The 24076-nt window shown below is 45.4% G+C and overlaps 1 protein-coding gene, 1 long non-coding RNA gene and 1 pseudogene across 4 annotated transcripts; 2 read left to right on the forward strand and 1 right to left on the reverse strand.

Moving 5' to 3' along the window:
• Nucleotides 1-7049: 7049 nt before the first annotated feature.
• LOC120062423 (zinc finger protein ubi-d4-like) lies at nt 7050-11969 on the forward strand. Of its 3 annotated transcripts, none has more exons than XM_039012393.1 (10): nt 7050-7104; nt 7819-7979; nt 8060-8167; nt 8286-8479; nt 8626-8803; nt 8911-9045; nt 9371-9502; nt 9824-9936; nt 10023-10104; nt 10217-11969. In XM_039012393.1, the coding sequence occupies exons 1-10, from the start codon at nt 7079-7081 to the stop codon at nt 10303-10305; spliced, it is 1218 nt and encodes a 405-aa protein (XP_038868321.1). In that variant the 5' UTR covers nt 7050-7078; the 3' UTR covers nt 10306-11969. The 3 variants fall into 3 exon arrangements, with proteins under 3 accessions (XP_038868321.1, XP_038868322.1, XP_038868324.1); XM_039012394.1 differs by having other exon boundaries at nt 8289-8479; XM_039012396.1 differs by lacking the exon at nt 7050-7104 and adding an exon at nt 7130-7254.
• Nucleotides 11970-12525: 556 nt separating this feature from the next.
• LOC120062143 lies at nt 12526-17938 on the reverse strand (annotated as a pseudogene).
• A 4796-nt stretch (nt 17939-22734) lies between these two features.
• LOC120062424 lies at nt 22735-24061 on the forward strand. Its single transcript, XR_005478400.1, has 3 exons — nt 22735-23254; nt 23600-23683; nt 24018-24061. It is a non-coding gene; the product is annotated as an uncharacterized LOC120062424 (long non-coding RNA).
• Nucleotides 24062-24076: the final 15 nt, after the last annotated feature.

The following is a 24076-nucleotide window of genomic DNA, read 5'->3' on the forward strand; positions in this document are numbered from 1 at the left end:
ATGGCACCAGCCTTACAGATGGTGTCCCCGGTTCGCCAGCATAGCCCAGTGCGGGCTATTCCACCTCGCCGCACTGGCAGGGCTACGGGGACCATTCAACCTGGTAGGGTTGGGGAGGCTCGGTGCTCAAGAGCGCGTGTCCTCCTTCACGGTCCGGTATACCCGGTGCCACCTCCACGTACCAGTTCACCGGTGGCAGCCCCCCGCACCAGGCTGTCTCTCCGGGTTCTCTCTCCAGCTGCTCCCACCTTCCCAGCGCTGTCTGAACTGCCTGCCTTCCCAGCGCTGTCTGAACTGCCTGCCTTCCCAGCGCTGTCTGAACTGTCTGCCTGCCCAGCGCTGTCCGTCTGTACTGAGCCTTCAGAGCCGTCCAGCCAGGACCAGCCAGAGCCGTCCAGCCAGGACCAGCCAGAGCCGTCCAGCCAGGACCAGCCAGAGCCGTCCAGCCAGGACCAGCCAGAGCCGTCCAGCCAGGACCAGCCAGAGCCGTCCAGCCAGGACCAGCCAGAGCCAGCCAGTCAGGAGCTGCCTGAGCCAGCCAGTCAGGAGCTGCCTGAGCCAGCCAGTCAGGAGCTGCCTGAGCCAGCCAGTCAGGATCCGCCAGAGCCAGCCAGCCAGGATCCGCCAGAGCCAGCCAGCCAGGATCCGCCAGAGCCAGCCAGCCAGGATCCGCCAGAGCCAGCCAGCCAGGATCCGCCAGAGCCAGCCAGCCAGGATCCGCCAGAGCCAGCCAGCCAGGATCCGCCCCTCATTCCGGTGTTGCCCCTCAGTCCGGTGCTGCCCCTTAATCCAGTGGGGTTAATTTGGAGGGTGGCCATTGGGAGGAGGCCAAGGAAGCGGGGTTTGACTATGGTGGGGTGGGGACCACGACCAGCGCCAGAGCCGCCACCGTGGACAGACGCCCACCCAGTCCCTCCCCTAGACTTTATGCTGGTGCGCCCGGAGTTCGCACCTTAAGGGGGGGGTTATGTCACGTTCCTGACCTGTTTTTCCTTTTTCTTGTATTTATTTAGTTGGTCAGGGCGTGAGTTGGGGTGGGTTGTCTATGTGTTATTTTCTATGTTGGGATGTTTGTGTTCGGCCGGGTATGATTCTCAATCAGAGACAGCTGTCAATCGTTGTCCCTGATTGAGAATCATACTTAGGCAGCCTGGGATTCACGTGTGTTTTGTGGGTGTTTGTATCTCGTGTCTGTATTCGTGCCACACGGGACTGTTTGTAGGTTTGTTTCTCTTTTGTAATTTTGTTTCATTAGTGTTCCGGTTATTTTTGTTAATAAATAATCATGGACACAAACCACTCCGCATATTGGTCTGATCCTTCTCGCCTCTCCTCCTCGTCCGAGGAGGAGGATTACGACGACCGTTACAAATATGTAGAAATGTTTACATTCTGAAATGCCATCCACTGAACATGGCTTGTTATGTATTATAATGTTCAGACCAGAGCCTTGCTGACAAACTAATTTAGTGTGTGATGACGCTAACAATCCATCTGCTAATTTCAAACAGTCATTCTTTCAACACTATCTTGCCATTAACATTACCTTGCTACCACCTCTCAACAGATCCCCTCTGCAGTGACACTGTGTACAGTATAGACAGAGCACAGTGTCAGGAACCTGAGCCAGAATGGATCCCCGCTGTGGATCAGACCCTCTCTCTGTTCCTGTTCCTCCAGCACAGTGACCAATTCCTCTCCCAGCTCTCTGACTTCATGGGTGAGGAAATAAACTCAACAAAAGCTCTGCTTTAGTTACCCTGACTGAAGAATCTGTGGTTCACTCAACAATAAAAATGAGTGTGTCTTACCACAGGCTTGACTCAAAGTCTCAACACAATATGATTTAACATGCAGTTACAGCTCACTGTGCTCAAGAGATAGGAAGCAGACCACAGTCAAACTCCTGTTGATCAAATTGTGATTCATTGAGACTTCCTGAGTAACACCCACTGGAGTTAGAAGAGGTGGCTATATTGCTGTTTACTCAAAGACCACAATTATAAAGATCAAATCAGATTATATTAATCACATGCGCCGAATACAACAGGTGTAGACCTTACCGTGAAATGCTTACTCACAATGCTCACAAATGCTTACTCACAAGCCCACAAACCAACAATGCAGTTCAAGAAATAGAGTTATGAAAATATTTACTAACTAAACGACAGTAAAAAATTTAATAAAAAGTAACACAATAAAATAACAATAACGAGGCTATATGCAGTACAGGGGGTACCGGTACCGAGTCAGTATGTGCGGGTACAGGTCAGTCGAGGTCATTTGTACATGTAGGTAGGGGTAAAGTGACTATGCATAGATAATAAACAGTGAGTAGCAGCAGTGTAAAAACAAAGGGGGGATTTCAATGTAAATAGTCCAGGTGGACATTTGATTAATTGTTCAGCAGTCTTATGTCTTGGGGGGTAGAAGCTGTTAAGGAGCCTTTTGGACCTAGACTTGGTGCTCCGGTGCCGCTTGCCGTGCGGTAGCAGAGAGAACAGTCTATGACTTGGCTGACTGGAGTCTTTGACAATTTTTAGGCCTTCCTCAGACACCGCCTAGTATATAGGTCCTGGATGGTAGGAAGCTTGGCCCCAGTGATGTACTGGGCCGTACGCACTACCCTCTGTAGCACCTTATGGTCGAATGTCAAGCAGTTGCCATACCAGGCGGTGATGCAACCGGTCAGGATGCTCTTGATGTTGCAGCTGAAAAACTTTTTGAGGATCGGGGGACCCATGCCAAATCTTTTCAGTCTCCTGAGGGGAAAAGGTGTTGTCGTGCCCTCTTCACGACTGTCTTGGTGTGTTTGGACCATGATAGTTCGTTGGAGATGTGGACACCAAGGAACTTGAAACTCTCAACCCGCTCCACTACAGCCCCGTCGATGTTAATGAGGGCCTGTTCAGCCCTCCGTTTCCTGTAGTCCATGATCAGCTCCTTTGTCTTGATCACATTGAGGGAGAGGTTGTTGTCCTGACAGCACACTGCCAGGTCCCTGACCTCCTCCCTATAGGCTGTCTCATCGTTGTCGGTGATCAGGCCTACCAGTGTTGTTGTCAGCAAACTTAATGATGGTGTTGGAGTCGTGCTTGGCCACGCAGTCGTGGGTGAACAGGGAGTACAGGAGCGGACTAGGCACGCACCCCTGAAGGGCCCCCGTGTTGAGGATCAGCGTAGCAGATGTGTTGTTGCCTACCCTTACCACCTGGGGGCCGCCCGTCAGGAAGTCCAGGATCCAGTTGCAGAGGGAGGTGTTTAGTCCCAGGGTCCTTACTTTAGTGATGAGCTTTGTGGGCACTATGGTGTTGAACGCTGAGCTGTAGTCAATGAATAGCATTTTCACATAGGTGTTCCTTTTGTCCAGGTGGGAAATGGCAGTGTGGGGTGCGATTGAGATTGCATCATCTGTGGATCTGTTGGGGCAGTATGTATATTGGAGAGGGTCTTTGGTTTCTGGGAGAACGGTGTTGATGTGAGCCATTTATAATATGATATGTTGTGTTATCATGATAAGTAGCCACGCCTAACACTATGGCTGTGTTACTTCTGTGATATATTCCAGATTGTACAGGAGATGAGTTGAGTTCAGTATTATAAATACCCTTGTAGCCGTGGAAATGGTATGTGAGCATATGATTTACTAGTCCTATGTTTACCACTGTGTTCCTTAGGCGGACACACTCACCAGCAGCAGACCTTCCAAGAACTATGCAAGTGGGCGTTTCCAATGTTAACGTTTCCATTCTCTTGTATAATAACAGACAATTTATTGTATTTGTTTAGTATTGTGATATTTATGAATTATAAAATAAATATGTATTTTTATATGATATGAATGCAAATTAAAACTGGAAGACACACCGAGACATTGTTTTTGCCAGTGATTTATTTATTTTATGGATTAAACCATTAAGCACCACTATCAAAGGAAACAGTAGACAGCCGTGTACTCAGAGAGTACTCGCTCTTCCCTGGACAGGTGGTCGCCATGGAGGGCATGAATACCTCAGGGAGGAAGTTGGTAGCATCTAAACTCTGAGGTCAGAGGGATTCCTCTAAAACATCTTTGTTCGATTTACTGGATCCTGATCAAGCCTATTCCAGGACTAAAAGCATGTTCGACTGAGATTCTCAAGCTGACCGGTATGACTTCATGGAGATTCTCAAGCTGACCGGTATGATTTCATGGAGATTCTCAAGCTGACCGGTATGACTTCATGGAGATTCTCAAGCTGACCGGTATGACTTCATGGAGATTCTCAAGCTGACCGGTATGACTTCATGGAGATTCTCAAGCTGACCGGTATGACTTCATGGGGATTCTCAAGCTGACCGGTATGACTTCATGGAGATTCTCAAGCTGACCGTTATGATTTCATGGAGATTCTCAAGCTGACCGGTATGATTTCATGGAGATTCTCAAGCTGACCGGTATGACTTCATGGAGATTCTCAAGCTGACCGGTATGATTTCATGGAGATTCTCAAGCTGACCGTTATGATTTCATGGAGATTCTCAAGCTGACCGGTATGATTTCATGGAGATTCTTAAGCTGACCGGTATGATTTCATGGAGATTCTTAAGCTGACCGGTATGGCTTCATGGAGATTCTCAAGCTGATCGTTATGATTTCATGGAGATTCTCAAGCTGACCGGTATGACTTCATGGAGATTCTCAAGCTGACCGTTATGACTTCATGGAGATGCTCAAGACACCCTTTCCTTACATCCCCTCTGATGGCCTGACCTTTGACCCCCTGGTGGACGTCATCGTCGGGGACCTCCCCGATGTCTGCATACTGGTCAGTAGAATTTACCTCTCTTTATGAGGTAACACACACACACGCTTGCTCTCTGACTGAAGTTTGTATGTTTGTCCCTCACATCTCCTCTCTAACCCACAGCTGGGACCCTTTGTGGACTCCAAACATGAGCAGATAGAGCTTTTCCTTCTCTCTTGGTTACTGACTCTAGAGTTAGTTTTACATATCTAGGATGTTGACTTGCATTTTATATCAGAAGTTGATTGTTTTTTCTTTCTTTCTTTGCGTGTGACAGAAATCTCTGTTGACCAAGATGTTTGATGCCATCTTCTCCAGATGTGTAGGGAGCATCGTGAAAGGCACCGAAGGGTAAATATGACTTTATATTAACCTATCCACTACACACACTGCCTCATTTTACACCCTACATACCGACATCATTAGCTCAAATGCTTCCCTTGCTGTTGTAAACATAGTTCTACTTCCTCCTCAGAGTTGGATGTCGGTTTGTATTTGTTCCCCCCCGAGAGAGATGTCCACCATCACTTAATTTACCCACAACCCCCTTTCACCCTGCCGGACCTCCGCAAGGACGATGCAAAGGTGAAGTGGCCCACATGATGTCCTTCGGAACTGAGACACCTGCTGTCACTCAGAAAATAGAATGTATTATCATACAGGAAAAGAAAATACATACATACAATAAAAACGGGCATGCCCTCGCTCAATAACGTGTTACATTGTTTTTTTCCTTGGCTCTTCAGCGTGTGACCCTGGTGCCTGACACCTGCACCCTGCTCATTGAGGGCGTGACTCTTGACCTGACCTCTACAGACATCCTGTCCTACATGGGAGCAGAGGAGATCAGCTGGTGAGTACATGTGTGTTCTGCTCCAAACCTCTACACTCTTTCTCTTTGGTGTTCCTAGATTCATGTTGCTTACCATGAGTGCTCTTTCAATCAAAGTAATTATAAGGTGATACTGTTCTGTGTCGCTGGTTCGGACAGATTCTCACGCATCTTGAAACATATGCTGACCCGGAGAAAGTGAGTGAGCACATGGACAGAGGGGTCTAAGCGATTGATTTTATTTGACCATTTAAAAACTCAATAAAACCACAAATGTGGATACAATGCATAAAACAATGTCTAGGAAAATACCAAGTTAAACATATTTCCATTGTGTTCAAAAACATCAAACATGTTACACAATAGCAGCTGAAAGCTGAATTGTAGTAAACGTCACTTGGCCAAAATAATGGGGGGAGAGTGTTTAGCTTGAAGGGCATAGATTCAACCCACTACTATCCTGTGTCCACACAGCAATTATTTCACTTCCTGACTATTGTTCTTAGACTTGTTGAGGGGAAAAATAACTAATTTCTTCCCTGTTCTGTGTGTAATTATATAGCTACTACCCCCTGTAACCGCCTGTGGAGGAGGTGAACATGGACTATGAGATGTTCCAGAACCATGGCCAGATGCCCCTCAGTCATGATGTGCTCATCGTCTCCTCCGAGCTGCGCTTATTCATTAAGGTGAACAACATGGCTGGTTCACACAGTGGAAACTTACTCGGCCTCTCTCTCTCTTTCCCTCTCTCCATCTTTCTCTCTTCCTCTTTCTATCTCTCTCTTCCTCCCTCTCTCTCTGACACACACATTTACAATGAAGTTTAAAAAACGTGTATGTCTTTTTCACAGGATGTGATTGGCTGCGTATGTGTCAATCCTGGATGCCTGACCAAGGGCCAGGTGGGAGGGACTTACGGAAGGCTGCTCATCCAGAGGAGCTCCACATCGATAGATGGGAAGAGAGTCTGTCACTGTGATGCCAGCCAAGTGGTCAAGATCTAACCTGAATTAAAGACTGACTGGAGATTGATTCCTCTTCCTACCTCTAATATCCTCTTATTATCTATTGTACAACAACTATTAATGTAGCTAGCTGCTTACGGTAATTTCATTGGATAATTTGCTCAGTCCTGTATGTGCTTGTTATCCTACCGAATTACTATTTATTTTACAGTGTAGTTTTCCTGAGACATGTTGGGCACTTCAATGATTATCAGTCATACATTCTGATTCTCACACACTTCTTGTCAATAAATAATTATTTCTCAATCTGCTTATTGTGTTGTATTTATTTTCAGCTGACATTGTTCAACCAGTGATTTTTCTAGTGCAATTTGCTCAAGTTTACATGAGAATACTCAAAAGGACCTTTGTTTTGATAAACTGGAAATGGATCTTGAACCAAGCTACACGCGCAGGCGCAGTGGACATTTTGACGACTGCACTGAGCAAACATGGCGGCGGCCGTAGATAGTGTTGTGTAAGTTGTCCTTAATTTTTTGGACGAGTAGGGGCATGTGACACTTTCAGAGATGTAGGCCCCGACGTAGGAGTTGACAATGTATTGGAAATGATGGAGAAAATTACTATTTCCCCCCTAGTTGACTTTGCAGCAAAGCGTTGTCTACACGTAGGTAGCCAACTAGCTATGGCTATTGTTTCTCTTTGCTAACTAGCTAGCAAGTTTAGCTAGCTTATATTAGACAACAATGCTTCAGTTGAAAACGATTGTCCTTTGTTAACGTACTGTAAACTGTTTCAGTACAAGATTGAAATGTATAAACGGTCGGCAGATTATGGTGTTTAAATTGCACCTAACGTTAACTAATAGCTACGTAGCTAGCTTTATAAATAGGCCCATCGTTCACTGTGACCAGCGCAGCTACCTTGCCAACAATTCAAGTGCACCCTGTCTGCGGTTCTGCATTGTGTACCTACCGTCTCTGTATTGTTCGCTACAGCAGCCAAGTGTTTTCGTACATTTGCTCGTAACTTTTCCAACATCTTTAATCAGACTCTGTGGAATATAGTGGTTTGATTGTTGTAAAACTGTAGCTAGGTATTATCCTGTAATATTACAGGGAACGGAGTGGTCCTGTACAACAATACAGGATTATTCATTTTGAAGTGGTTAGATTAACCACCATGATCATTTCTAGTCTAACATTAGTGTGATTGTGCTTTCTTGTTTCAGGCTCGGTGAGCAGTACTATAAGGATGCTATGGAACAGTGCCACAGCTATAATGCTCGTTTGTGTGCTGAGAGGAGCATCCTTATGCCTTTCATCGACTCTCAGACGGGTGTTGCTCAAAGCAACTGCTACATCTGGATGGAGAAGAGACACAGGAGTGCAGGTCTGTAGCGAAGACACACGTGCTCACACATTCACTCTCCCAAAAGCACACTTTAATGATGAACTTTTTTTTTTGATCAGGCATGGCTCCTGGGCAGCTGTATAGCTATCCATCTCGACGCTGGAGGAAGAAACGACGGTCCCACCCTCCCGAGGACCCCCGTTTGGCCTTCCCCCCTGTCAAATCAGGTACAATTCCTCCTCATATGGCCTTTTATTGGTTCTTCTTTATGTGTCAGAGGGAATAGTGTGGCCCGTTGGTCTTCTGCCTCCTCGGTATTGAATAAGCCTCTATCTCTCTGTGTAGCAGAGCTGGAGCTGGGTCTGAAACGGGATGCCGTGGGAGCGGTGGACGGCAGCAGCCTGGAGGCTTTGCTGAAGGGGGAGCCCCTGGAGAGGAGGGGCCCGCCGGATCCCCGGGCCCCGGAAGACAACCCAGCCACACCTGAACCTGTGGCTGCCATGGTCTCCAGCCACACCTCCTCTGGACGCATCCGCAAGGTTAGATGGGACCTCTGACCTCAGAGATCAATGCACATTTTACAAACCAGGCTCCAGACTCCTAATACTCTGTACAAAAAGGTTTGAGTTTCTCCCAATAGTCTGTCAGTGCACCAATATTATCTCAAACTCTACTCTCCTTTCAGAGGGTTCTGGACCACGATGACTACCTGGATGATCTGGATGATGAGGACTTTGAGGATGAGACCCCCAAGAGACGAGGGAAGGGCAAGTCCAAGGGTCGTGGAGTGGGAAATGGAAAGAAGAAAATGGAGGCAGCCGCTGCAGCCTTGGAGGAGCAGGACAAACCATACGCCTGTGACAGTGAGTATACATTTATTTGATGTAAATTCTGGTGCGTGTATGCCTGATGCAAATCCAGTTGTTGATGTGTGTGATGACTTACACCATGATGCTGTATGTGTTTGCAGTCTGTGGGAAGCGCTACAAGAACCGTCCGGGCCTGAGCTACCACTACACACACTCTCATCTGGCGGAGGAAGAGGGGGAAGACAGAGAGGAGATAGAGTCCCCCCCCCCCCGGCGCCAGCCTGAGGTGCACAAGAGTGAGTCACTGTTTGGAATGATAGCCACTGGAATCACCGTCTACTATAGAGCTGGTCGTTTCTATTATAGATGGAGAATCACTCCTGCTTATCTCATGATACCAGACCTGGGTCAAATGCATGTCTTAATAGTTGAGGTGCGCTTCATTTACAGCAATGGAATAGTCCCAAAAGTGTATACCCAAAGCTAAATGAAGTGCACCTCAAGAGTGAGTCAAACTATTGCAAAGTTAAAGAGTCACTCTACTCTGGTTTCAGAGGGATATCATTATTCTAGGGCAGTGTCAGTGTATTGTCTATCTCTCTGTCTCCTCTCTTATTCCAGCCCCTAAGAAAGGCCCTAACGGTCTGGCCCTGCCCAACGACTACTGCGACTTCTGTCTGGGAGACTCCGCCCACAACCAGAAGACCGGCCAGTCAGAGGAGCTGGTGTCCTGCTCAGACTGCGGACGCTCTGGTACGAACCTCCCACCCATGTCCCGCATTTTTATTAAAGGGATAGTTCAGGCAAAATCTATTTAACCTGACTTGTGTCTGAAGGCCCATAGTGACAGAGTCCACAATAATCCATTATTTATTTTTGCCACAGCCAGGTGTTAGCATTGTCAAAATTCATAAATGTAAACAGCCAAACTGATGTTAGCAATGCTGCACTGTTAGCAATACTAGACTATAATGTAGTCCTCTGGCTCTGTTTGTGTTCTGTTGATGTATTTAAACCTTTATTTAGCCCGGTTGGTAAGTCATTGAGAACAGACCTGTATCTGTCTCCCTTCAGGTCACCCGTCCTGCCTGCAGTTCACAGATGTGATGATGGCAGCTGTGAAGACGTACCGCTGGCAGTGTATTGAGTGCAAGTGCTGCAACGTCTGTGGTACCTCAGAGAACGACGTGAGTGCTGCTCCACCTCTGCCTTTTCATACTTCTCTTTCTCTTTGTGTTTTCTCACACACTACTTCTGTTTCTCTGTCTGTCAGGACCAGCTGCTGTTCTGTGATGACTGTGATCGAGGATACCACATGTACTGCCTCAACCCTCCTATGACTGAGCCCCCAGAAGGTATGTCACAGTCTAACCACAACTCCTGCTTGACTTCAATGAAGCCCACATGTATTATGTTGATGTTGTACTGGTGAGTTTAAACTCTCCTTTTCTCTGTGTGTGTTTCCAGGTAGTTGGAGTTGTCACCTTTGCCTGGTGTTGCTTAAGGACAAGGCATCCATATACAAGCAGCAGAGCCCCACCACAGAGGATGAATAGGGGTTAGTTATTAGTATCTTTGGGGCCACCCCAGAGTAACCCACCCTGCCCTCAGCCAGGGGACCCCACCATACCACCCCACACAACGACAGTAAGCCCTCACACCCTGGTCCACACCCCTTCAATGACCAGGAGCTAGGGTCTGGGTCTGATTGGGGACTGGAAAGGAGGGAGTCCTCTCACCACAACCCTGTCGGCAAGCCCCACCCCTTCCCATCTCTCCTCCTATCATGGCTGTTATCTCCCCTGGACTGTTACACACTCTGCAGAGACTACCGTTACCACTGTCTCTACAGAGTTCATGTTAGAAAGAAAGGATTAGCACCTCACGCTAACTATTCCCCAACTCCCCCCCTCTCCTTTATATGGTGTGGACTGCTAAGACAGGCAGTGTGCTTAATTTGTTGCCAAATTATCTATTTTTACTTGTTCAAAAAATAACCAAGTGTATTGATTTATGGATTTCAAAATATGATCACGTGGTTGAGGGATATTAATAGTAGACTTTTGTAGTGAAGTTTTGTCTGTGTACTTCTTTTGGATGTTTTTAAAACATTTATCTCAAAGGTTTTCCTGCAACAACAAAAAAAACGAAGGAACCTCTGGCGCCAAGGTCCATATGCTGTGTCCCAAATGACACTCTATTCGCTACATTGTGCACTTCTTTTGACCAGGGTCCAATAGGGTGCCTTTTGGGAGGAAACCATAGTCATTCTATTGTGACTGAATCACATCCTACTGCTGGTCTGATTTTAAATCTAACATTATTGAATATTTGTCAGCTATCATCTTTAAGGTTTTTGTAGCTGTTCATATCTGTGCCACAATGAGCGAGGCACATTGCATGCAGACTTGCACATGTACTTGAGTTCGAATGCACACACACACAATTCTTTAGACTTTGATTTATTATATTTTTACATCACTTGATATTCCATGGGTTTGGGGATTTTTTTCTAGTAGAATTTTGTAAAGTACCGGTATATACTAACGACGTCAATGGAAAACAATCATATAACACAATGTCAGTACTGTATGACCTTTTGTATTTGTTTTAAGTGTCATTTAGGTTGATTTTCTTTTGTGATATCATGTTAATGATCTCCATAATGAGTATTTATGGTAAATAATGTCTTTTTATTTACTTTTTTTGTATTGAAACTGCTTTTGCCCTATTAAAATGTCAATGTATCTGCTAACAAACATGTATTGGAAAACGTGTCTTAGGGAAGTGGACATATAGGCAATCCCCAAGCTTCTGTTCATACTTCAGCAATTGGCACCTCCAAAACTTACAAGAAACTCAGGGAGTGGTACATTTGGCTAAATTATGTAAGTTATAAAAGGAGGGAGACAGCAAAAGGGATTATTGCACACACTGGTATTTCACTCAACACTCATTCTCTTAAAACTGGATGCTCCAAAGTATTTGCAGCAATGAAAACAGTGCAATCAGTCCAACCGTGAGTGAATAGAACATGCTAAACACTACATACATGAAGAGTGATACTACAAACACAATGATGTATGGTTACTGCTGTGGCACTCCTAAAAGCAATACAATAGTGGGTCTTAAAGGTCCAATGCAGATGTTTTTACCTCAATCAAATTATAACAATTAAGTACCTTACTGTGATTGTTTTAAATTAAAATGGTCAAAAAGAGGTTTGTAACTCTCTTATTGGTCTAACTAATTTACTGCCTGGTGATGTCGACATGGAAGGCCAAAACTCCAGCCCACCGAAACAGGCTGAAATCTCAGGCGGTCTTTTCAAACCGCTCTTACACTAAAAGGGCATTATCATTGTTTTCACAATTTCACAGTGTTATTCCATCCTCATAGTGTGGAAATATATAAAAAACATATTTTTGACTTCACTGGGCCTTTAGTACTTTCACACTAAAGAATATGATTCCTCATTGTCATTACGTAACTGTAAAATGTAGATATATTCAATACATTATAAATTCATTGTGTGAAGTGCATGTTCTCAAATAGTAATCTTGGAATATCACATTTTTCTGTATAAAACTATGTAAAAGATCCAGTTTGCAATGTGTATCAAATATCAAATGTGAGGTTTCCCAACAATATAACTGTTCATAACTATGTCTCAGAAATGCAAATGAACCCTAAATACCCGTACACATACAACTGGTCAACAAGTGAAAATTTCACGTCAAATAGTATAATCATACTAAAATGTGTTGGAACCTTGCCTACAGTCGCTGGAAGCCGACTGAGCAGAGTAGGAAGATGGCATAGAGCATCATTAAACAGAGACCCAGTCTGCGGTCCAACCACCAACGGTTCAGATGAACACTCAGGACCTGCAGAGAAGTGAGAGGAGAAAGTACTGTATACTGTTTGACTTTGTCCTAAAAAATATAGACTTTAAGAGATATTACAGTGATACTCACAGTGAGAAACACTGAACCCAACAGCAGAATGACTGAATACACCAGGCCTTTACTGTTGATGAACACCTGCCAACCATAAAAACACTCAATCTTTGCATCTGGGAACCTCAAGGGTACAACGTCTAGCAGCTTTTTGGTTTGTCAACCAGAACCATACAGAAATGAATCAACACCAAAAAATATGTCCCTACCTCTGATCCGTAGTCGACCACCAGAGTCCGCAGGAACCAAGGAAACCCAAGTCCCAGAAGCACATCAAAGATATTACTACCAATGGAGTTAGAGACTGCCGTGTCCCCCATACCTACAAAACACACACACACACAATAGTCAAAAGAAGGCATACAGTTAGAGACAGGCATGTCCTTCATACCGTACAAAACAAACAAAAAGGCTAACGTCACAACACACACAGACCGATTAGAATTCCGGTACCTTGTCGTGCGATGATGGGACTGGCCATACAGTCTGGTACGCTGGTGCCAGCTGCCAGGAAGGTGATGCCCATCACCACCTCAGGAATGCCCAGCGTCAAACTGATAATGGTCACCTGGAAGGGCATTAGTTGACATAGGAGATTATGTGTTATGTGATGTGTGTTGTGTGTAGGAACGTGTGTGTAGGAACGTGTGTGTGTTTTTATGTGTGAGCTTGTGTATGTGTGCTCTGTAATCATACCATCCAGACCATGAGGTAGGAGAAGAATGTGATCCAGAGTGTGGAGGCCAGAAAGGTCAGGAGGTACCAGCAGCTCCAGCGAGGCAGGACACAGTTGGGTATGGTGCAGCAGAGCAGCAGGCACAAAGGCCATGACACCAGCCAGCGCACAAGCTCACAGTGAGGACAGAGGGAGCAGCAACTTGGTTTTCCAGTCATCAATCAATCAAGTGCAACAGTAGTCCCAAAGAGCTTTACAGTAACCTGACCTCAACCTACAAAGAGCTTTACAGTAACCTGACCTCAACCTACAAAGAGCTTTACAGTAACCTGACCTCAACCTACAAAGAGCTTTACAGTAACCTGACCTCAACCTACAAAGAGCTTTACAGTAACCTGACCTCAACCTACAAAGAGCAAGAAGCAGCAGCAAGGAACCAGACTTTATCATCAGAATAAGTAAGGTAACACTCACCTGGCACTATGAAGGGACTGAAAGGGACCACCTCTTCTTCCTCCAGCTCCTCCTCTTCCTCCTATTTGGGCTGTAACCCCTCTGTATTCCCCTCCGGGCCCCCATCCCTGTCTCCGTCCCCCTCCGGTGGCTGCCTCTCACTATCCCCCGCCCCACCGCTCTCTATTCCCCATGTGGCCCCATCTCCCCCCTCCTCCCCCACCCCACCATGCTCCTGGCCCCGAGCATGGATCAACCTCTGTCTCTGTGTGAGTGAGAAGGTAAGAGACTAATTTTATACGTTTTACAGTTTTTATCTGTTAGAGTAGGAGTATGTCACAACTCGAGCATGGCGCAAGAGAACATTCAACAGCACAATGTTGGCATTCAGCATTCAGCCAGAACAGAGCAACAGGGATGATACAAGCATAGTGTCTGTGTTTTGTAATCATGCATCCAAGCAAAGGCTAAGGCATGGGGGTGTAAGGGCGTCCTGGGTGTAAGGGAACATGCAATGTATGTGTGAGTGTTTTCTCTTCTATTATAACCATGCATCTTTCCATGCTAAGTTGTGGACACATACCGCTGTGTGTGTGGTGTGTACCTCAGTGATGACCACTCGTCCTGCCATGCGGAGGCGTGTGTAGGGGGGGAAATGTGGGGTGATCAGGAGACGGAGGCTTGCCTCAGAGAAGCTCAGCTGGTGAGGCTGCAGACTCATCAACGCATCCACCATCACTACTGCAGAGTCCTGCCCTGCACACGAGTCTGGGAGCGGGAGTGAGGAGGAGAGATGGAGGAGGAGAAGGAGGAGGAGGAGGAGGAGGAGGAGGAAGAGAAGGTGGAGGAGGGCGGATGGAGAGCAAACATTTTCAGTTGAGAGCTACTGTATGTCTGATCCAATAGGAATATGTTCCAATCGATTGAAAAAAATCTGAAGCAATGTGGATACAAGTGTGTGCATACACACACACACACACACACACACACACACACACACACACACACACACACACACACACACACACACACACACACACACACACACACACACACACAACCAGTGTCAACTGCGGTGGTCCGTCTCAGGGTACTGAAACAGGGCTGACCCCCTCGACCACAGTGCCTTTCCACCCAGCCTGACAGGGATCTGTTGAACCTACACACAGACACAACACACAGTATCACAACCAACATCTGTCATGGATAGATACTGTACCTTGCTTGTGCTTATAGGAAGAAAAATGTTGGGGCTCCCGAGTGTTGCAGCGGTCTAAGGCACTGCATCTCAGTGCAAGAGGCGTTACTACAGTCCCTGGTTCGAATCCAGGCTGTATCACATCCGGACGTGATTGGGAGTCCCATAGAGCGGCACACAATTGGCCCAGCGTCGTCCAGGTTTGGCCGGGGTAGGCTGTCATTGTAAATAACAATTAGTTCCTAACTGACTTGCCTAGTTAAATAAAGGTTCAATAAAATAATATTTTCAAAATAAGAGGGCGCACTGAACAAACCGCAAACTATAAGACACACAGGCAAAGTAGTCAGTTACTCACTTCATGATGATAATGTAGACTAGATACATGGAGATCAGTATGATGGTCTCCCACCTACAACACAGAAACACTGTTTAAAAGCACAACCTGTATGTATCACTGAGTTATAAACATGTAGAGAACCCAGTCTTGTTAATGGTCCAGTGTCCTTACCAAATCACTTAGATCACCACAATCAGCATCAGTATAGACAGGATGTAGTAGAGAGTATCACGGAGCAGCGGCCACCAGCTCAGAAAGATGGGCTGCGAGAGAACACAACATACTGATTAACAACACCTATCTAAATCCTGCCATATTGCTTTCACCTGTTTCAAATAAGGTGAGTAACCTGTCCGGCGAAGATCCCACAGATGCCGATGATGACGAGGATGTTGAAGACAGCCGATCCCACGATGGTGCCTACCCCCAGGTCACCTTTAGTGATGAAGACACCTGGGAGGACAAGAGGAGGATAACACCAATGCATATTGAGCCAATCAGTCCAATCGGTACTCATTTGCAGGCCACTTTTAGTGACCTGGGCCATGTTCAGTATGAAAACGTTCTGGAACTTAGCCGATAGAAATGCCATGACTAGAGCTGACGTGATTGTTATTCTATATACCAGAGAGGTATGTTTGTTCTACATCATACATTTCTATCTGAACATTGGCCAAAGATTTGTCCTGCCCAGGATCAAAGATGTAGAATACTGACCAATCAAGGAGGTGAAGAGCTCAGGAGCGGAGCTTCCAGCTGCCATGAACGTTGCCCCGGCAACATCCTCACTAAGTTGAAGATTCTAGAAGAGAGGTTAAGGAGGATTTGTAATTTAAAAAACTGCAATCAGTGAAGCGGCAATCAAAAAATAATGAGGGAAACAAACCATAGGTTGGCATTTATTGGGATGACTCATGTACTGGGCACAGCAATGCAGAGTGGTCAGTAGCTGGCACAACCACAAATTCATACAATCTAATTTTAAACCTAACCTTAACCACACTGCTAACCCTAATGTCTCACCCTCACCTTAAATTAAGAAAAAATTAAATAATTATTAAATCATGACTTTTTACCATATAGCCAATTATGACTTTGCAGCTGGCCCATCTAGCAGAAACCGCTCAGTTCTGCCTCCAAGACAAGACTCATGACAATAAACGTCAATCTGCAAAGAAACCAACAGAAGTGGGAAGGATTCTTTATTGTCACCTCTGATATCTTCTCCAGTGATGGAACGAAATAGACATCACAGACTATAGCCAGGGCATAGAACATGTAGACCGCCTAGGAAACACAGGAGGAGAAACAGTTTGTCTGTGGACTGAGTTGGATGACGTAGAGATTGTTGGGGTACTGTTACAGTAGAACGGTGTACTACGACAGCAGTGTTGAACAAGGTAGTAGGCTACATAGAGATCCTGTTAAATGACTATATATGTATTCTAATTCCTAATGACATGGTAGGCCACTCACACAGACTACATGGTGAAGAACTGCTCCTTTTCCCCTCTGCTCTGGAGAGAAGACATCTGCTGGAAACTTGTGGATTGCTGAGAGTGAGGGGAGAGAGATTGAGTGTGTTTTATGAAGAAGGGTTCCAACCAAGGGAATAAGATACATTCAGTTGGTTGCACTCAAAAACTTTAGCAGTGTTCAACATCATCTCCTAGCAACAGGCCCACAGCTCCTGGTTTAAATGGACTCTTTGGAACATATGTCACTGTCACATGACTCAGCAGCTGTGCTGTGGAGGAGAACACAACAACAGAAAGCACAACCTACCGCAGACCCCTTGGCCTCGAGCCTATGCTCACTCACATAGGCCTACTGCACATTTGCACGCACCCTGAACACGCATACACGCTACACACACACTCACGCAAGCAAGCACGCGCACAAACACACACATACACACCAGACGTGACAAGAGCAGGACATGATGACTGACAGAGGAATTGACAGATAGGCTAGAGACACTGGATGAGTGAGTGGGAAGCAAAGAGAGAGAGCAGGGACGGGAGGAGTAATGCACAGGTAAAAAGACAAGACACCAAAGATCAAAGAGCACAGGGACACAGGAACAAAAACACTAGCGCACCAGCTCTGTGCATTGTAGGAGTGTAGAAAGTGCGGTTCTCCTCTTCTCTCTCCTGCATTAGTTCTCTCTTAGACCAGGGGAAGTCACCAACAACATCCCTGGGGATGGGAGTCTGTCAGCATAGAGCAGCATAAATTATTTCCTAAAAGGAAATATTATTAAATATTATCAGCTTACAACAAGAAATCACATTGTTTTCATAATATTATTGCAAGGTAATTTAATAATTAAACAGGTGTGATGATTGACTAAACCACTAGTATTTTATGTATGAATTAAATGAATAACGGGACTCCCATTGGTATGAATAAACCCTGGGGGGAAAGCGCCTGTTACGTCTAGGAGGTGCACGAGCCAGGTGGCAGTGATGATCCCGACACCACAGACACAGAGCCGCCAGAAAAGCCGCATGCGCTTGGGTCTCACCGCCGCCTTCATCTCGCCGCTGTTCCCTCTGCTCATATCTCGATCACCATAGCAGCGTCGGTTCTCCGGTTGATATCTGATGTTGCATGAACAACATCAGATTGAATGTTGTTCATGCACTCTCAGGGAAAGCTAGTTCTTTACGTGCAGCCATATATTTGTATTGTCAGCCTCATCATCCCTGCACTCATTATTTCCCACTATCTTTTGCCAGAAGCTCAGCATCTTCCGCTGGCATCTCTGACACTTCCTCCACGGAACCGAGAGCCAAGAGGGGCTTTTTGCTAAAGCATTCCAGTCTTGCACACAATAGCCTATCGTTTTAAGCGTCTCGTCGTCGCAAGTCTGTACTGCTTCCAGAATCTCCCATTCCCATCATCTCTCCTTCGCGCCCAGTCTGTTCGTGTTTTCGAAGCTCCGTCACGAGGGGTGTTTACCGTGCGTTCTTGGTGCCACCATCAGTGAGCGCGCCAATTGGGTGGGGCACACCAAGGAGTGAGCTCCAGTTTCAGGGTCCAGATATGTATTTATCATAATAAACACGAGAGAGGTACATATGTTATGCATACGCCATTATGTCACTAATAATATACTATAGTACCAAGACACACATAGAGACACAATTCCAATAAATACATTTTTATTTCATTTTTATCAAAATGCATCCACAAATAGGAACACAAAATAATTGTAGCAGGAGTGGCACTGACCAATAAGTATGAGTGTGTTAACAAAATAACAATTTAAGATATATACACTGCTCAAAAAAATAAAGGGAACACTTAAACAACACAATGTAACTCCAAGTCAATCACACTTCTGTGAAATCAAACTGTCCACTTAGGAAGCAACACTGATTGACAATAAATTTCACATGCTGTTGTGCAAATGGAATAGACAAAAGGTGAAAATTATAGGCAATTAGCAAGACACCCCCAATAAAGCAGTGATTCTGCAGGTGGTGACCACAGACCACTTCTCAGTTCCTATGCGTCCTGGCTGATGTTTTGGTCACTTTTGAATGCTGGCGGTGCTCTCACTCTAGTGGTAGCATGAGACGGAGTCTACAACCCACACAAGTGGCTCAGGTAGTGCAGCTCATCCAGGATGGCACATCAATGCGAGCTGTGGCAAGAAGGTTTGCTGTGTCTGTCAGCGTAGTGTCCAGAGCATGGAGGCGCTACCAGGAGACAGGCCAGTACATCAGGAGACGTGGAGGAGGCCGTAGGAGGGCAACAACCCAGCAGCAGGACCGCTACCTCCGCCTTTGAGCAGGAGGAGCACTGCCAGAGCCCTGCAAAATGACCTCCAGCAGGCCACAAATGTGCATGTGTCAGCATATGGTCTCACAAGGGCTCTGAGGATCTCATCCCGGTACCTAATGGCAGTCAGGCTACCTCTGGCGAGCACATGGAGGGCTGTGCGGCCCCCCAAAGAAATGCCACCCCACACCATGACTGACCCACCGCCAAACCGGTCATGCTGGAGGATGTTGCAGGCAGCAGAACGTTCTCCACGGCGTCTCCAGACTCTGTCACGTCTGTCACATGTGCTCATGTGCAGAGTGTGAACCTGCTTTCATCTGTGAAGAGCACAGGGCGCCAGTGGCGAATTTGCCAATCTTGGTGTTCTCTGGCAAATGCCAAACGTCCTGCACGGTGTTGGGCTGTAAGCACAACCTCCACCTGTGGACGTCGGGCCCTCATACCACCCTCATGGAGTCTGTTTCTGACCGTTTGAGCAGACACATGCACATTTGTGGCCTGCTGGAGGTCATTTTGCAGGGCTCTGGCAGTGCTCCTCCTGCTCAAAGGCGGAGGTAGTGGTCCTGCTGCTGGGTTGTTGCCCTCCTACGGCCTCCTCCACGTCTCCTGATGTACTGGCCTGTCTCCTGGTAGCGCCTCCATGCTCTGGACACTACGCTGACAGACACAGCAAACCTTCTTGCCACAGCTCGCATTGATGTGCCATCCTGGATGAGCTGCACTACCTGAGCCACTTGTGTGGGTTGTAGACTCCGTCTCATGCTACCATTAGAGTGAGAGCACCGCCAGCATTCAAAAGTGACCAAAACATCAGCCAGGAAGCATAGGAACTGAGAAGTGGTCTGTGGTCACCACCTGCAGAATCACTCCTTTATTGGGGGTGTCTTGCTAATTGCCTATAATTTCCACCTTTTGTCTATTCCATTTGCACAACAGCATGTGAAATTTATTGTCAATCAGTGTTTCTTCCTAAGTGGACAGTTTGATTTAACAGAAGTGTGATTGACTTGGAGTTACATTGTGTTGTTTAAGTGTTCCCTTTATTTTTTTGAGCAGTGTATTTTAAATGTCAAATGCTGAGTGCTACATTACTTGGTAGATATACCTTTAAGACAATATTGATAGAGAACGAGGTCAAAGCATAATCAATAGTTTGACATTTATTCAGGGATAGTGAAACTCAAACACATCACATACACTGAGTATAACAAACATTTGGAACACCTTCCTAATATTGAGTTGCATCCCCTCACCTCTACAAGTTGTAAAAAAAAAAAAACAGCAGCGTTGCAGTTCTTGACCCAAACCAGTGCGCCTGGCACCTACTACCATACCCTGTTCAAAGGCACTTCAATCTTTTGCCTTGCCCATTCGATGGCACACATACACAATCCATGTCTTAATTGTCTAAAGGCTTAAAAATCATTTGTTAACCTGTCTCCTCCCCTTCACCTAAACTGATTGGAGTGGATTTAACAAGTGACATCAATAAGGGATCATAGCTTTCACCTGGATTCACTTGGTTTAGGTGGTGGTTTTGGCCTAAATTAGTTAATAGACCAATAACAAAGAGAGTTCCAAACATCTCTGCTAATAACAGCTCATTTTTCATGTTCCCCTTGCCACTCTGACCACTCCCAGACATTCTTAGCAACATTTTTGCTTAAGAAATTGCATGGATTTACCCACAAGGCATAAAACTTCAGTTACAAGTATTAACAAGCATTACCAAGCATACTTCTAGGCATATATACACTAAGGCTAACTTAGAAGACAAAGCATGATGCAATTGTGAGACTATGTCAACAATGGACAAATGAAACAAATAAGAAAAGATAGTTTTTGGGTGGCATTTTCCTTTAAGGCAAAAACAAAATGAAGCTGGTTGGTCAGGGTGTATGGGTGGGCATATAATGAATCCCATCAGGGACAACTTTAGCATTTTAGCTAATTAGCAACTTTTCAACTACTTACTACTTTTTAGATACTTTGCAACTACTTAGCGTGTTTGGTAACCCTAACCTTAATAACCCTTTAACCTAACTCCTAAACTTAACCCTAACCTAGTTAACGTTAGCCAGCTAGCTAATGTTAGCCACCTTGCTAGAATTCGTAACATTTCATACTTTCAGCAAATTCGTAACAAATAGTACATTTGAAAATTTGTAACATATTATATGCTTTGTACATTCGTAAACTATAATACAAATTGTAATTCGTAACATGTAATATGAAATTGGGGATGTACATCCACAAATTAATACATACCATATGAAACGTAACATATCATACTAAAAGCAATTTGACGGATTTACGTACTGAATAATACGAAATGCTCTGAGACCAGGTTGCACATACAGATACACATACCCTTTCTCTCTCGCTTACATACACACCTCTCACTCGCTCGGCTCTCCCTTGCTCTCTCTCTCTGAACACACACCCTCTCCCTCTCTCCCTTCCAGTCTAACCAGAGACGAGCATGATCCAGGGCATGAGTTGTAGCAGGATGCTGTGCAGCGTGACTCCTTTCTTCAGGATGATGATGAAGACCTGTGTTCACCACTACAGCGTACAGCAGCCCCGTCCACATGAACAGCAGACAGCTGAGGATGTTGCGGTAGTTACGGAAGCCCACACACTGGCCGAAGAACACACAGTAGTGGTCTCGTCTCAAAACACACACCTTACTGTCATAGCAGTGGGAGCACTGTGGGGGAGTGTGGGTCTCACATGTGTAGCAGTACCTGTGGGTCAAGTAGAGGTGTGTTACAATGTAATAACTGCAGATAACAGGTAATGAACACCGGGGAAATAATATTTGAATGATGAGATCAATCTCTGCTCCATAACATTTTCTGAATATCGCTAGCCTATTGATGAGGTACCTCTGGCCATCATTGCGTAGTCTCAACACACATTCAAGTGATTAAAACAGTCTGAACAGTTTTTTTGTCCTAATGATGAACCACTTTGTCTATTTAGACTACCTCCAGCCTTGCGCGATACCTTCTAAGCCAAGAAACACACCGTTGATGCTGGGGCTGGTTTTCACAAACAACGAGGCGTTCCACACAATAGACCACTGGGTCTTGTTCTGGTCCCGTTGGAGCGGCGCCTCGACCAGGTAACTCACCTCCGCCGTGATGGAGAACACGAGAACGGTGTTCAGAACGACGGGCAGGTAGCGTCACGTCTTCTCTACGCGATCCCACAACCGACCATCGAAGCTTAACCATGTCATGGTGCCTTCTCAGTCTTGTGTCCTCTATGCTTCCTTATTTCCGCCGCTCTGATGTGATTTTATCTAACAGGGTTATAGCTGACAGGCGAAAGGGGGACGTTTTTCACAGACGGACACGTATCATGTTTGAGATCTGATGTTGACGTTAGTGATTACGGACAATTCTTACTCCCTTTACCCACATTTAAACTGACTACAACATGTCTGTTGTCATTAAGAAAGATCGGTGTGTGGATAAGTGTTGATGCGCCTTCATTTCACAACGGAAGTGGAGCTGTCAGTGTAGCCAGTGTTACATGAAAATACGTCCCCCATATCTATAAGTATCGCGTCCATGTTCTATAAGTATCGCGTCCATGTGTGAAATGACTAAAGGACTGTATGTACTACAACAAAGATGTTGTATTCCTCTCTGATTATAATTAGTCCTGTGCATTTGCATTAAGATAAACTCTCCTAAATATGAAAGTTAATTATTGACTATTAGATATTCAAATTACATTACTTTAATTTTATGGAGGTTATTCATTAGTGTAACGTTATTTCTTCAATATATTTTCTTAATCATAGATGGTGATGACAGCAAAGATAGGTTTCCTCAATGCATCTGTGATGACAGTGAGGTCCATATGCCCCCTGTTCCTCCCCTTAAAAGAGAGCAATCCATCCAAACCTTAATCCATGTTAATCCCAGGCTGTGCTTGTGAGCCTTCAATTTCAAAGGTTTTGTGGTCCCTGTCATGCCCATAGTGAAAGAGAAATTATGTCTACCTGGTATATGGACGGTGTCGGGGAGAACCGAGGTGGTTATACAAAACAGGGACCAGAACTTCTGCTACAGAGGTGAGAGCGAGAGAACTTTCAATCATCATTTCATATAAAACTTTCATTTCATTTGAGATGATACAGGGGTTGAATGATTGCTGTGACTTGATGTGACTTGTACTAGTATGACACGAAAGGTTGTTTTTTTTGTTGGTCAATTTGCTTTTTCAACATTGTTGTTTTGATTGTGAGACAATCCATTTTGTTTACTGTACTGTAGGGCAGGCTACCAGAAAAAGGACAGTGTCTGTCCACCACTAGGGGTCAGTGTATTATGGAATAATCCACGTCAGGAAGCACTGGAAATAAAATAAATCAGAGCATGTTCAATAGCTCTGTTCTGTCGTGTCCTCCTCCCCACAGTGAGCACGGGAGGATGAAGCTGCAGAGTAACCTTGTGGAGAGAGAAGAGCAGCGATCTGGCACATGAGCTGGACATCAAACCAGGTAAGAACCATTGCTTCATACAATCTAAACTTGCTCAACTGTACACTAACTAACAATGAACCAGCAACTAAACCCAAGCTAACTGTCAACATTGGCCACACTGGCCCTAGCTGACTGTTAAATGTAATTGTTGAACTCAAATCTGTGTGTGTGTGTGTGTGTGTGTGTGTGTGTGTGTGTGTGTGTGTGTGTGTGTGTGTGTGTGTGTGTGTGTGTGTGTGTGTGTGTGTGTGTGTGTGTGTGTAATGTAATTTGTAATTTACAAAATAGCCTCCAACACTACTCAGCAAATTGGATGTAGTCTATCACAGTGCCATCTGTTTTGTCACCAAAGCCCCATATACTACCCACCACTGCGACCTTATGCTCTTGTTGGCTGGCCCTCGCTTCATA

Source organism: Salvelinus namaycush, chromosome 17 (genome assembly GCF_016432855.1).
Source record: "Salvelinus namaycush isolate Seneca chromosome 17, SaNama_1.0, whole genome shotgun sequence".
Lineage (NCBI taxonomy): Eukaryota > Metazoa > Chordata > Actinopteri > Salmoniformes > Salmonidae > Salvelinus > Salvelinus namaycush.

What these genes read in the sequence shown, in the direction of transcription:
- LOC120062423 (XM_039012393.1), top strand. Translation starts at nt 7,079, where the DNA reads ATGGCGGCGGCCGTAGATAGTGTTGT. An exon ending in GAAGAGACACAGGAGTGCAG is followed by an intron (nt 7,980 to 8,059) that starts GTCTGTAGCGAA and finishes TTTTTTGATCAG; the next exon opens with GCATGGCTCCTGGGCAGCTG. An exon ending in CAAACCATACGCCTGTGACA is followed by an intron (nt 8,804 to 8,910) that starts GTGAGTATACAT and finishes ATGTGTTTGCAG; the next exon opens with TCTGTGGGAAGCGCTACAAG.